Source organism: Carassius gibelio, chromosome A1 (genome assembly GCF_023724105.1).
Source record: "Carassius gibelio isolate Cgi1373 ecotype wild population from Czech Republic chromosome A1, carGib1.2-hapl.c, whole genome shotgun sequence".
In the NCBI taxonomy this organism is placed as follows: domain Eukaryota; kingdom Metazoa; phylum Chordata; class Actinopteri; order Cypriniformes; family Cyprinidae; genus Carassius; species Carassius gibelio.
Window position 1 is genome coordinate 9063887 of NC_068371.1, and position 13804 is coordinate 9077690.

Sequence of the window (13804 nt, forward strand, 5' to 3'; positions counted from 1 at the left end):
ATCAGCGTTCTGGCATTTCCTCTCATCCAATCAGGGGATGATTACACCTTTTGATAGACTCGCTGATTAAACTCACTGATGAGCTATTAATGAGAGTGAAATCAAGAATATGTTTGCAAGTGAGGGAACTTCAGAGAACTGGTAACAGTAATTTATGACAATATGCATTAATATAATAAAAATCAAAGCAAAGACGTAAAGTTCACTTGCATGGTCGATACATTTTCTTCATTCCCTGGATCATTTTCTAATGAGATGCTGTGCTTTTGAGTTTGAAGTTTATTTTGAGGGGTTTAAATCATGTATTAGATTTTGGAGATGAGCTCCAAAAGATAAAATAGCTTTGATTAGCTGTAGATGAACTTGCAAGTGTCTATGGGATAAATTTTCCACCAAAAGTATTGCAGTCACGAAAAAAAAAAAAATAAGCATGAAGCCAAAACTCTAAAATTCAAGTTATATAATATATTACACACAAGTAAAAAAAAAAAAAATTCAGAATAGAAAACAAAAAATGTATTAACAAAAAAATAAGCATGAATCGAAGCACATTTAAAATCAAAATGCACAAAACTGAAATACTAATGTAAAATTATCCAACTTGCACACAAAAATATGTTTTCCTCTGTTTTTTGTTCTCTCAAACATTTTCTGCCCATATTTTATTTTTTGTATTTTTATACTATTTATTCCTACACAATTGTTTCCATGTTCTGTGCTTGCTTTTCCAAATGTTGCAGTTAGAGTTTCAAGTAAATCAAGGCGAGCTTTTATCATCATTGGTCCTCTAGTTCTAGACTGACAGCTTCTCTAGCTAATCAGTTGAAGAGGGGCGTTGACGTCACTCCCATGTGCCTAATTAGCTGCTGATGCTCAGTGTTCATTTGTACAGGTGAAGATGGATAAACGTCAACTGGGGTAACCTCTTTCCATACAGGACACTGTTATATGTGTCTGCCTGTCACAGCTATATGCCTACCTGGCGATTGGTTACCATCAAATAAGCCTTCCTAGCAACCCGTCACTGTTATATTCACCTATATTTATTTGCTTACGGTCACATCATCTGCAGCTGTTCTGTAGAAATCCGTTTATGCGAGTTTTATTGCAAATGCTCCATAACTTTGTTCATCTCTTGGTTGTATTTCACTTTGTTGAAACGTTCCCCGCAATCAAATTTGCAACCCAATAAGAGTTTCTTCTTAAATGACTGACACTTTTGGAGGACTCTTAGATTTTCATCTCCATGTAGAGACACATATGGAATATTTTTTTCACGTAAAGCCAAAAAAGGGAGAGAAAGATACACACAGCATGAAGTATTATTTTATTATTATTATCTAATTTAAAAAGTGCATACTACATTTTTCTGCCAGGTAGGAAGTAATAACGGCTGATATATTTTATCATGTCACCCACCATTTGCAGGTGTGGCAAAGTTGCTTTTGGACCCTGTCTGTGCAGTTTATGTGAAGAAGTGAATCTCAGTCTTCCCCTGCCTGTCCAGCCACAGTCAATACACTGTTGTGGACTGTTTAATCAGGTCCTCTACTGCTGTGTTTGGAAGAGTTTCTCTTTCTCAGACTGAACTACTTGCTATCCTGTATTGATCAATATCATTTGCATTCACAGCTTGAACTCTGAATCTATTTCATGGATCCACTGTGGTGCCTTGAACTACTTCTGACACACCAGTGATTATTATATTTATTGCTACACATAGCTCTTGAGGTCATACATTTGAAATATGAAGACTTAAAACCCCATTAAATCATAACTGAAGAATAAGTTGAGAAAAGAAGTAGCTAGAAAGGTGCAATCAAATGCTTTCTAGAACCTCTCTAGAATCAGACAATTTTCCAAGATTTCCAAGCCTGGTTAAAAATAAAATTTCTTTAGTCAATATATGTACTATTTATTTACATATGTATTATAGCGAGTGAGTGTATGCACACACACACACACACACACACACACACAGACACAGACACACACACACACACAAACACACACACACACATATATATATATATATATATATATATATATATATATATATATACAGTGCTTAACAAATGTATCACACCAGCACCCAATGTAAGGTTTCTGCAAAAGCTGCCCTAAACTAACAGGATTGGTGATAACCAAAACCATTTTTTATATTTCTGTAATGGTTAATCCAATATCAGCTTACATTCTTTCTGGCATTGTTTTAGGTACTTTTCCATAGTCTCTGTTGTTATTGACTGTAATTTTGCATCTGCATAAAAAAATAAAAAATAAAGTGCTTTACAATTTTTTTTCTGCCTGCCTTGTAAAACAGTATACTGTATTTTCCGGACTATAAGTCGCACTATTTTTCATAGTTTGGCTGGTCCTGCGACTTAAAGTCAGGTGCGACTTATTTATCAAAATTAATTCAACATGAACCAAGAGAAAAATGAACCAATAGAAAACATTACCGTCTCCAGCCGCGAGAGGGCGCTCTATGCTGCTCACTGCTCCTGTAGTCTACACTGAAAACATATAGCGCCCTCTCATGGCTGGAGACAGTAATGTTTTCTCTTGGTTCTTGGTTCTAAATAAAAGCGACTTATAGTCCAGTGCGACCTATGTTTTTGTTTCTTCTTCTTCATGACGTATTTTTGGACTGGTGCGACTTATACTCAGGTGCGGACTTATAGTCCGAAAAATACGGTATTTGAAAATTCATGGATAACAACAATAATTATAATTTAGCATTAGAAAGACTACTGTGACTAAAAAAGCTTACACACATCACAATACAATAACAATTAAGAAACTTAAAAATATATATAAAGAATAATTTTGGGTAATAATCAATACTGTTTAGGGCAGCTGTGGTTAAAACTTTACACTGTGTGGTGGTGTTCGAATAACTTTTTTAAGCACTATTTGTATGAATATTATTATTTATTTATGGAAATTTTATGTTAAACTGAAATAATGAAGTGAGTATTTATCCTTTTAGTATTTATTTACTGTAAAATCTCTCTTCATGGTACAAAAGTCCTTATGGAAATTCTTTGAGCAAAAGTTGTGGACACACTGAACAGAAAATGTGCCATTTACTATCCTGTTGGCATATCCAAGATTCCATGGGATTTTAAAGTAAATTTGACATTCTAACCTCTCATTTTTTTATGTTCTTCTTTTTCTTGATGCAGAAAAATTGTGTAAGAGTGATTTTTAGGGCTTAACAATGATTTGATATGATTTGACTGTATGTAATATCTAAGAACATCCGGTCAAGATTAATCCATGCAAAACATTTTTATAGATTCTAGCCAAACATCCAGCATGTGCATGTGTGTTCATGCGTTAACTCTCTCTTGTATTCTGGAGAAATCGTGAAATGTACTGAGTGGATGGAGGTTTGTTTTGATCCCTAGAGACTGCTGAGTCTATTGAAGATCGAATGCCTAAACTAGCAGACATCATCCAACACAGCTGTCGAGTGGAGAGAGTTTCCTGACGCAGTTTGAGTGCTATTCCATGTGACATTCTTTCACAGATCGACACTCACTTTTATTCCTTCTAGTTCTCTCACCATTAATAAAGCATATGTCAGCCGTCGTGTTAGCCTGTCACGACAGCAGCAGTTGTTTGCGTGTGGTGGAGTATCATGGGGAAAGAAGTTTTGTAAGGACAGCAAGCGTTTTGTACTGATACATTTTAATTGGTTTAGACTGAAGATACAAAAACACTCTGGCAAGAGAATGTTTTACAACTGTAGCAACTGAGAGATGCAAATAAAAAAGTAGTTTCAAACACCCAAGAGAATGTGTGAGAGTTTCATAGAAGATGAAAAAGAAAATGGTAGTACTGGGGGGTTGAGAATGGATTCCAGGGTGTTGGTATGCAGTTTCTTAGGTGATCTGAGAACTCAGGCCAATATTCTCTCACTGTCTATCCACTATATTCCTCAATGCTGAAGTAAGCCTACGGGCGAGACTTCTGGTTCATAAGCCGCTATAGGGAAATAACAACGTGTAGTAAATGGTAAAACTGTTTGCACTACAAACCAGTGTGTTCATAATTAAGATAATACATTAAAATAGTAAGTTAAGACACCAATTTGCAATATCAAACTGAAAAACTAGCTGTTTTGTACAGCTGAAACTAGCTGGACGCGGATGACACTGGAAGCCAGTCACATAAAATTTTTTTATTTATTATTTTTTTTACTTGTGTAACTGATTTCTAGAATTGTAATCACTTTTCAGTTACCAGTCCTATAAATGATAAAAAAAATAGTCTTGAGAATTTACTCTGCCACTCATCTTGTTTTTGTTTTTCGTTTTTTTTTTTTTTTCGTTTTTTTTTAGGCAAAATGTCAAAATCTGCATTTAAATTGAACCTTTTTGTTTTTCATTTGCATAAATCTGATTATTCATTTATGTCTCCTCTCCTCCAGTTGGAGAGGCGGTCCTCTCTGCAGTCTCTTGGCTGACACTCGCTCAGTTAGGAGATCATAAAGCACTCGCTGTAGACACAGCAAAAATGTTGCACGAACTAGATTGCCAATGGACCTTTTATTCAGTTTTTTTTCTATAAACATTTCCAATTCATGGCATAAGTGCAAGGAAAAATAGTTTAATAACATTGTATTAGTTTTATGGTATTCATTTCCTGTAACCAAATTTGGGAGATGCCTAAATACTATTTTAAACAATAATAATAAATAAATAAATAAAATAAGCCAAATGTATTTGAATGAATCTAGTAGTCTTCTGTTGTCCTCATTTGTAAGTCGCTTTGGATGAAAGCGTCTGCTAAATGACTGAATTTAAATATAATCTAATTGTAAATAACAAAACTAAACTGAAACTTTAAAACAAGCCCCAAATAAAATACATCTTTCATATAAACAAAATAAGGCTTTGTCGATGCTCTTTACATTTAAAATGAAATGGCAACCACTGCATTTAATCATGATTCAAACAAAGATGTGGCATACATGCAACATGAGCAGCTTTTAATCTAAATTTGATTATATAATTTCAAAATTTTAAGCAAAAACAGAATGGTTTGACTCTTTTTTACAAAAGTTCCCTACAGCACCTTTAAATCTGCATGAAACCGCAGATGAGCTAAACGAGACACAGATTCACTCTCTGCCAACAGGTGGCACTTAAAGTGTTTCCTTGGTTTCCGCTGTAAACAAAGAAGCTCTGCACTTATGAACTTTAATATGCATTATACAGAGGCAAGATGAAAAGAAAAAATACCATTTAAACTTTTCTAAAGACAGTAAGTTCCTCTCAGACATACATTTATGTAAACTCCTACCCCTATTTGAATCGTAATTTGTTTAGCATGTCAGCCGATTTGAATTGTCACTTATTTGAATCAATTTTCAACCAGCTCACGGTTAATCGTGGGAAAAGTTGTGTGTGCCGTTTTTATTAGACCTGCATATTCTATATATTTAAAGATATATTTGTTTCATTAAAGTTCAGTTTGACTTTGGGTCTGCAAGTACTAATAAATACATTTATTTTTAGCCTAATTATTTTAAATCAACAGTCTACATGTCTTCATGAACGCAAAGAACTACACTGTCAAAGTTGCATCTGAGAAATGGGGAAACAATTGCTAGTCACATTTTCAGGATATTTTAGAAAGTCACTAGATCTACTCCATCTGTTGTCAATGACATCATAAATGGAGATTTTCCCCTCTAAACACATCTGTTGTTTTTCCTACAAACCACCTCATGTTTGTGAAAACAGCAGCTAGGTTGAATCTATTTCTGGGGTATATGTAAAAATGTATATGTAAAATTCAGTTCATAGATATTTTGAAATTATTTCATACAGTGACATACATTGTGACGACATGTAATAATACTTTTTGTACCCATTTTGAACTAAAATGTTTGTTTTCTAGTCTATATATGTCAAATTTAGTGTGAAATTGAGTTGCTAATGTAGCTTTTTATCTGCAGTGCATGTGTTGTATCTCATGTCATGGATGTGGTAAAGTATGATATGCCATTAGCAAGGAGCAGTTGACTAATTATACATCTGCCTAATCAGTAGATAAAGCTAATTTAACAGCCAATTACTGCTCTTCACACACCTCCGCCTGATTGACACTCGATGCGATGACAGCTTCCCGTTTCCTGTCTTTAAGCTCGGTGGGATGTTCTCGCACCAACAAATGGCTCAAAGATCCAACTGGATCATGACGTTTTTTTTGTGTATGTGTTTACTGGGCTCATTGCAAACTTTGTATTACTTCAGTTTTTATCCCCTCTTATACAGAACTTTTGATGTTTTGGTAAATTGAAAATATTCTCTTATGCTCACCAAGGACACATTTATTAAAAAAAAAAAAAAAAACAGTAATATTGTGAAATGTTAATAGAATTTAGAATAACTAAATTCAGTTTGAATTTCGAATTCTTGAATTTTAAAATGTAATTTATTTTTGTGATAACAAAGTTGAATTTTCAACAGCCATTACGCCAGTCTTCAGTGTCACGTGATCCTTCAGAAATCATTCTAATATGCTGCTTTGGTGCTCAAAAACATTTCTTATCCTCAGAGTGAAAAACAGTTGTGGTGCTTAATATTTTTGTGGAAAACACTCAGTGTTCTCTAATGAATAGAAAGCTCAGAAGAACAACATTAATTTGTAATCGAAATCTTTTGTAATATTTATAAATGTCATTACTCTCATTTTTGACAGTACATAATATGATGCCAAACGTTTTAATGGTAATGTAAGATGTTTTTCGTTCTGCTGTAGTGAGATTGGTTCAGAAAATTGCTTGTCTATTTGTATGTGTGGAGATTGATGACTTCAGACAGAATGTATATTGTAAAATCTCCTCTTGAGACCAGCCGTTTTTACTTTTCAGGACTATGTATTTATTTGGTATTTGTGCTGGTGGCCGTTCGTGGTGTGTGTTGATTCTCTCTGGAGTTGTTAGGAGATACAGTATATAGGCTGTTACAGTGTAAGTCCCTGGAAGCTCCTAAAGGCTGAGTCATTACAGGTGTCACTCCATGTACTGAAAATGCATCTTGAGCAAAATCTAGGCAAGCATATTTGTCTCCCCCCTCACTCTCTAAATACGGTTTTTACACATTCATTTTTACGTCCTCAGTAAGAAACAGCTGTTTGGGTCAAATGCAAAATGTTGTAATTATTCACTTCACACCCCTTCAGTCCAAATGCTGCATTTGACAAACTCTTAGAAGTGAGGAAACGAGATGGAGTCGATCCTCTAGAAAGAAAGCTCAGCAGGAGATGCCATTACATGAAGTTCTGTGAGGAGTTTGATGGATCCTTGCTTGACAGTGTTGGGAATTACAAAATAACTGGGCATCCGTTGAGAATGCAAAGATGAAGGAGAAAGAAGAGAAAGGATACTAATTCTTTTATTGTCTGTTGGTCCCACTATACCCAAAGTTAATCGTTTTTCTTCTCATTTTATAATAGTCTTTCTCTCTTCTCTCATGTGGACTTAAGGGAAGGTTTCAAAATCAACACAAACTTGTTGTTAGCTGAAAGGTCAAGTATTGTTCATAACACCCTTTTGTGGTGGTGGCAATACAAAAATGCATTGATAAGGTCACAATCTGAATAACTCCCTCTCAATAATATACCGGCTGACCTTTTATTAAAATGCGATCTGGGAAAATAGAAAACAAAACCAAGTTGGAGACAAAGGAAAGGCATTTTCATATGCGCTCGGTTTTGGTGGGACAGGTATTAGAAGGTCTGGTGTCAAGGGGGTGCTGTGGTGTTATGAGGCAGGAATACTATTATGGTGCTTCATAAATCACAGCAAAAAAAAGAATGCATCTTTACAAGAGTCCTCTTTTCCCTGTGAATGTAAAACAGATTTGATGCTAACTTCTCCTTATGGAGGTCGGATTTAAAAAGATTCGACATGGAGAGCACCATTGTGCATTGATGCCCTCATTTTGTTTTTGCTCCCTCTTGGTTCTTCTCTGGGCAAGCAATTAATCACAGACTCGTGGCTTTATTTCTTTGATGCTTTTGAGGGATGTATGTACGTAAAGGGAAATCGAGCATTTTATTGCCATTTGGCTGCATATTATTAGTAAACTTAAACCGTGCTGACTGCTTGATATAAACTGTGTTTGACTTGGTGAATATCTGTTAGTGAGTGATTCAGTTTATTTGTCCTTTGTTACTTGGTCCCTGTTAGTAGACAGTTACTTTTTGTTGTTGTTGTTGTTTTTTACTTGCTTGGCAACGGATTGTTGGTTTGTGTCTTCTGCTTCTCGGAGCTTATCATTACTCTCAGCCTTATATAAACTTGAATGTTGTTTGACTTGCTAGTGACCTTTCTTACTTGGTTTCTGTTAGTTAATGACTGTTAGTTTTTATATGTTTTTGCGTGATTAACAATTTTATTAATTCTCAGGCAAATTTCAGAATAGAATACAGAAGACAACATTTTATTCCGTTAACGAACCCAACCCAGACTAATCCCCAAATTTTGCTTTTTTTTTTTTTTTTTTTTTTTTTTTTTTTAATATTGTTTAACATCAGTGTGTGTCTTCTGCTTACTAAGAGCTTGTCATTAATCACAGCTTGATATAAACCAGAATGGCACAGACGGCAGCAGGTTTATATATTTATATTGTATGGATCTTACATTTGTTACACATCAGATATTTTCCCTCAACTGTTCCCCAAACGTTCAGGTAAGACGACATAGACTATGTTTGCGTGTGCACACGCCAAGACAGAAATGTTAAAATACTGTAATTCTGTATCTGACCATTCATTCGGGATCCGGGATGGCACACTGTCTGAGAGACACTGCAGGAATGTGTCAGTCATGTGTCAATGCAGTGAGATCTTTATTTTGTGGCTTATAAAGATTAATAACTTTTAAAGTCAAGCACATCCTGCACCTTATTTTCTCATTCATGCATATTGTTTTTCTAAAAAAAGAAACATCCAAGTGCTTTGCTTCTGTAGGACATACAAAACTTTTTTATTAATACGCAAGTTACTTTAGCCTAAAATAAAACTATAATATGTATTATAGGTCTATTTAAATATGTTTTAAATATCTAGACTATTGTTTTGTTTTTGTTTTTCGGATCGATGCAGACTCATTCACAGCATCGTGCTGTGCATCCAAGCACTGAATTATTTTGACACCTATCAGGCCAAAAATGACATTAAAGGGTTAGTTGAACCAAAAATCTAAATTATGTAATTAATAACTCATCCTCATGTCGTTCCAAACCCGTGAGACCTCAGTTTATCTTCGGAACACAGTTTAAGATATTTTAGATTTTTAGTCATGTTACAAATGTTTAAACAGACACCTCTCTCCCTCTCTCTCTCTCTCTCTCTCTCTCTCTCTCTCTCTCTCTCTCTATCTCTCTCTCTCTCTCTCTCCCTCTCCCTCTCTCTCTCTCTCTCTCTCTCTCTCTCTCTCTCTCTCTCTCTCTCTCTCTCCAGTCTAGTGGTCCGGTAGGCAGCGGCAGCATGCAGCTGTTGGAGACAGATTTTTCCCGCACTCTAACTGGACTAGTAGATCTGCATCTCTTCCATCAGAAGAGCATCCCCGTATTCCTCAGCGCGGTCACCATCGAGCTGTTCAGCCGCCAGACTGTCACCTGATTTACCCATCATTGCTCAACCACACGGTGTGTTCAGGGAACACGCTCTCTCTCTCACACACACACATAGCAAGACACTGACAACTACAGAACTCCTGGGCGTACAAGCTGATCATTTTTCATTTGCATTTTTTTTTTTTTTTTTTTACAGATCAAGCATTGAATAGTTGAAGGTCATCATAACGTGACAATCTATATGCCAACATTTCAGTAATACAGTGATTGTGTATTTTTCTTTTAATGCTATAAATCCACACTATGTTGTTTACGAAATGGTTAATGTGTACAAGAAAAACCTGAACACGTGCAGTCCTCTTTTTACAAGCATCATGTTTGATGGCAGTTTATTTGCCTGTATTGAGAACAAAATAAAGACGTATTCAACTTTTCAGTCTATTATTTGTATTGGGATCTAACAGATTTCAAAGCATTCTCTGTGTTCAAGTGAATAATGATTCATACGCACATTTGGATACTGCTTGTATTGTGTTTTACTTCAAGCAACTCAAGTAACCTAGTGATTATTGTAATCAACTCCCCGCTGAATTAAGGATAAACTAATATCCCCACTGAAAACACAATAGTTGCCTAGGAGCTCGGATGCAAGTTTCATGTCTTTTAAACGTTTGCTTTGTAGAATTTGGCACCAAATCCTAGTGGATGTGGGAGTATTTAAATTCCCTGGCCGTTTTAGCTGGCAGCAATTATTACTTTTTTCCTCTCTCTCTCTATCATCTTTATTTGAATGCCACATAAAATGTCACAGTTTCCTATCCTACACACATTAAGTTTAAATTGATGACTCAGACTGCTTTCAGATGAATTTTGTGATAAATCTGTCGCACTAGCGATGGAAAGTGCCACTGTGCCAATGCAATTAGCAAAGAATGTTACCCTCATTCTGCTTCCGTGGTTTCAGGTAGTGCGCAGTGGGCTTTACCAGTATCTCTGCTTACTTCTCATGCCAGAGAATACAATGCAGAGTCAATGTCCCTGCTGTTATCTGTCTTTGGCTGGCAAAAATCAATTCAGAAAAACAGCTACTATGCTCAGAGTCATGCACACACTCTAAAGCTGGCATTGCTCTCATCCTGTCACTTTTAACCCATTTTCACACTTTCTCCTACCTTTTTGGTTCTTTATTTAATATAATTTGTCGAACAAGTCAAGCATCTTTGGCGGTAAACCCTCTTTCCTTCTATGATACCCATTTCCTCTCTCATCACACATTTTTATATTTTATTCATTTTATCATTTATCATCTTGAGTCGAATGAGCTGGCCTCTCATTGGTTATTTATGAAAGTTTTTGTTTTTCATGAACTGTGGTTATATAATTCATAGCCTTGGGGTGGAAAACCTATATATGCTAATGAGGAGCTGTAAATGAATAATGAATATTTGAGAAGCTTTGAATAGGGTCTGGCTGCAGACATGCACTTGCACTCTCAAACACCTCTGCTTCCGCAAGTGATGTCACTTGCAATCGTTTATAATTTTAATTAATTAATTTATTTTATTAAATCTCTCAACATTGATGCAAATTTTGTGGTTCACAAATGAATGGCAGACAAAGTTGTGATTGTGACATAAAAATGCATTTGCAAAAAAAAAAAATAATTTATTTGTGAATTGAATTAATGTTTGTGAAACTCTGAGATATATTTTAGGATCTCATTATATAAATTTTTTCAATGCGTTAAATTTTTTTTTGTAAATCTCTACATTTATTTGTGGATCATAATATATTTATATGGGATAATGCAACAATTCTACCCCCATACATAATGTACAGGGTGGTATGTCATCAGTAGAACAGCAGAATATGAGCACAATGCGAAAAGTCTCTCGTTAAGCGTTTTCCTTAAACCATAAACACATAAATGATGGCTTAATGTATAAAGATTTTAATATACATATTTACATTCAATTTATATTCAATGCACTAAAAGTGCACTTAAACATTTGAATGCCATTGCATTAAATAAAAATTATATGTAATTGTTTAAAGAAAATGTTTCATGAGTTATGTAATGTAATAACATTAAAATACTAAAGGAAAGGAAATCTACAAAATGCTTAGTTTAAAAATCTAAATCAAAGGCAATATCAATATAACATAAAGAGTGTATGTATGTATTTATATATGCATATTTATGTAGTGTTTTTAAATGCTAATTAGAGTAAATATTTTCAGCAAATGTTTTCATATATAGATGGCAAAAGGTGCCACTGCTTCCATACAAAAACATAAAGATGAAGTCCAGGTTTGCATACAAAAACGTGCAGCATAAAGTGTTCCAGTCCTTTAATTGTTCTGCCATGTATGTCAACATTTATGCTAATTATCTTTTGAGACCAAAAAGCAGGTCACAAATCGTTCCCCAACATGTGGTCTCCCATGCTGAGAAAACTGTCCATCTGTCAAATCATCCGTGTGTTTCTTCAAAGAGGTTTGCACAGATGAGACTAGCCATATCTTTCTATTGTGTGCCTTATCTGATCTTAGTTTGCCATGGCATTTGAAACCAGAGAGAGTGCCATACTAGGTCGCTCCCTCTTGCATTGCCACAGAGACGAGCACTGAAGCAGACAGACACGGGTTCTCTCGATAGACAACAGCCCCTGTCACTCAAACTCTGTGTGTGATAAGTGGATTTGAACATGATCTGAACAGGCTTGCTGCATTTGGGTATTTATAACTAGTGCATCTCGAAGAGTGAGAATAGGATTTTGGTAAAATAAAGATTAATGCTGCGACTAGAAAGTCTGCCTGTTTGCTTTTGGATCTCACTTATCTTTCTAGATAATAGTGGGTAGAGGCGTTTGCTGTATTTGATTCCTCTTAGGCTTACAGAAAATGGCCTACAACTTGATAACAGTACTTGTGATTATATTAGCAGCCATAAATCCAGCAGACTCAACTTCTCTTTTTTTCTCCCGACATACACACAAAGTAACGTTAGATATCACTAGGCCACAATCACATTAGCTCTCATAAGCTCGGCTAGCCAATCGTGGCAGTTCACCATGTTCCAGAGGAGGGTTTGAAGCGGTGTTAGAGGCACCCTAAAAAGATTACAGAGCCCCAGAAGGAATTTTCTTCATCCTTCATTTTTCTGCTTTCCTGTCATTCCTTTTGATCTGTTTACCATTTCCTTCACTTTCTCTGCTGCGGGGCTTTATTGTCTGACTGTACCGAATCACACTCCAATGGAATGACGTTAGAGGTTTCTAAAGGAATCTGTACCTCATCGTAATGTTATCATATGGCTTTTAAGACAGCTGAAAGTTTGAATGAATGTGTTTCTCACGCTCTTCGAAATGTGAAGGCATAATTTTTATAAATTGTTATAAATTTAATATAAATTGTTCATGATTCAGTTGGCCCCTTCTTGATGGTTATTTTGTCTTTTAAAGCTGCAGTAGGTAACTTTTGTAAAAATATATTTTTTACATGTTTGTTAAACCTGTCATTATGTCCTGACAGTAGAATATGAGACAGATAATCTGTGAAAAAATCAAGCTCCTCTGGCTCCTCCCAGTGGTCCTATTGCCATTTGCAGAAATACATCTCTCCCGGTAAGAAACAACCAATCAGAGCTGCGGTCCGTAACTTTGTTTGTGTTCAAAATGTAGAAAAATGTATATAATAAGCGAGTACACCATGAATCCATTTTCCACCCCGTGTTTTTAGCTTGTCCTGAATCACCTATAATAAGTGTTTAAATTTGGACTATTTTAGTACCTTTGTGATTCTTCATAGACATAAACAGAGAGAAGTAGTTCCGGCTACGATGTTCTTCCGCAAGACGCAAGCAGTTCTGTTTATTAACTGCTAGAGCGTCAAAAGTTACCGACTGCAGCTTTAACTGCCATCTTTTTCCACTGACTGTTAAAAAAAGTATTACAATCTATAAATATTAAGCACAACTGTTTTCAATATTGATAAGATTAAAATAAAAAAAAAGAAATGCATGAATTTGTGTGCATGTTTATACAGACAGACATAGGGTGCCGACCTTCAAGAAGTTTATTTTTTTGTGTATTTATTTATTTGTCTTTTGGTCACTGCATATCTCAAACGTAAGGATGGGATGTTTATGATAATGGTATGTCTGAGTTTGTCCACACTGTTATTTTCAAAGATGAATCCAGAGA

At 35.4% G+C, this 13804-nt stretch overlaps 1 protein-coding gene across 4 annotated transcripts in view; it reads left to right on the plus strand.

Annotated features, from left to right (window-relative positions):
* The window catches only part of mad1l1 (mitotic arrest deficient 1 like 1), a 71411-nt gene extending 61376 nt beyond the window's left edge, over nucleotides 1-10035 (plus strand). For 2 of the 4 annotated variants that reach the window (XM_052585522.1, XM_052585523.1), the window contains exon 18: nucleotides 9484-10035. In XM_052585522.1, coding sequence (XP_052441482.1) covers nucleotides 9484-9645 — 162 coding nt within the window. In that variant the 3' untranslated portion in view covers nucleotides 9646-10035. Of the gene's footprint in view, nucleotides 1-3413; nucleotides 3468-9483 lie in introns of those variants that run through there. The other 2 variants (XM_052585521.1, XM_052585525.1) reach the window with 2 other exon arrangements.
* Nucleotides 10036-13804: the final 3769 nt, after the last annotated feature.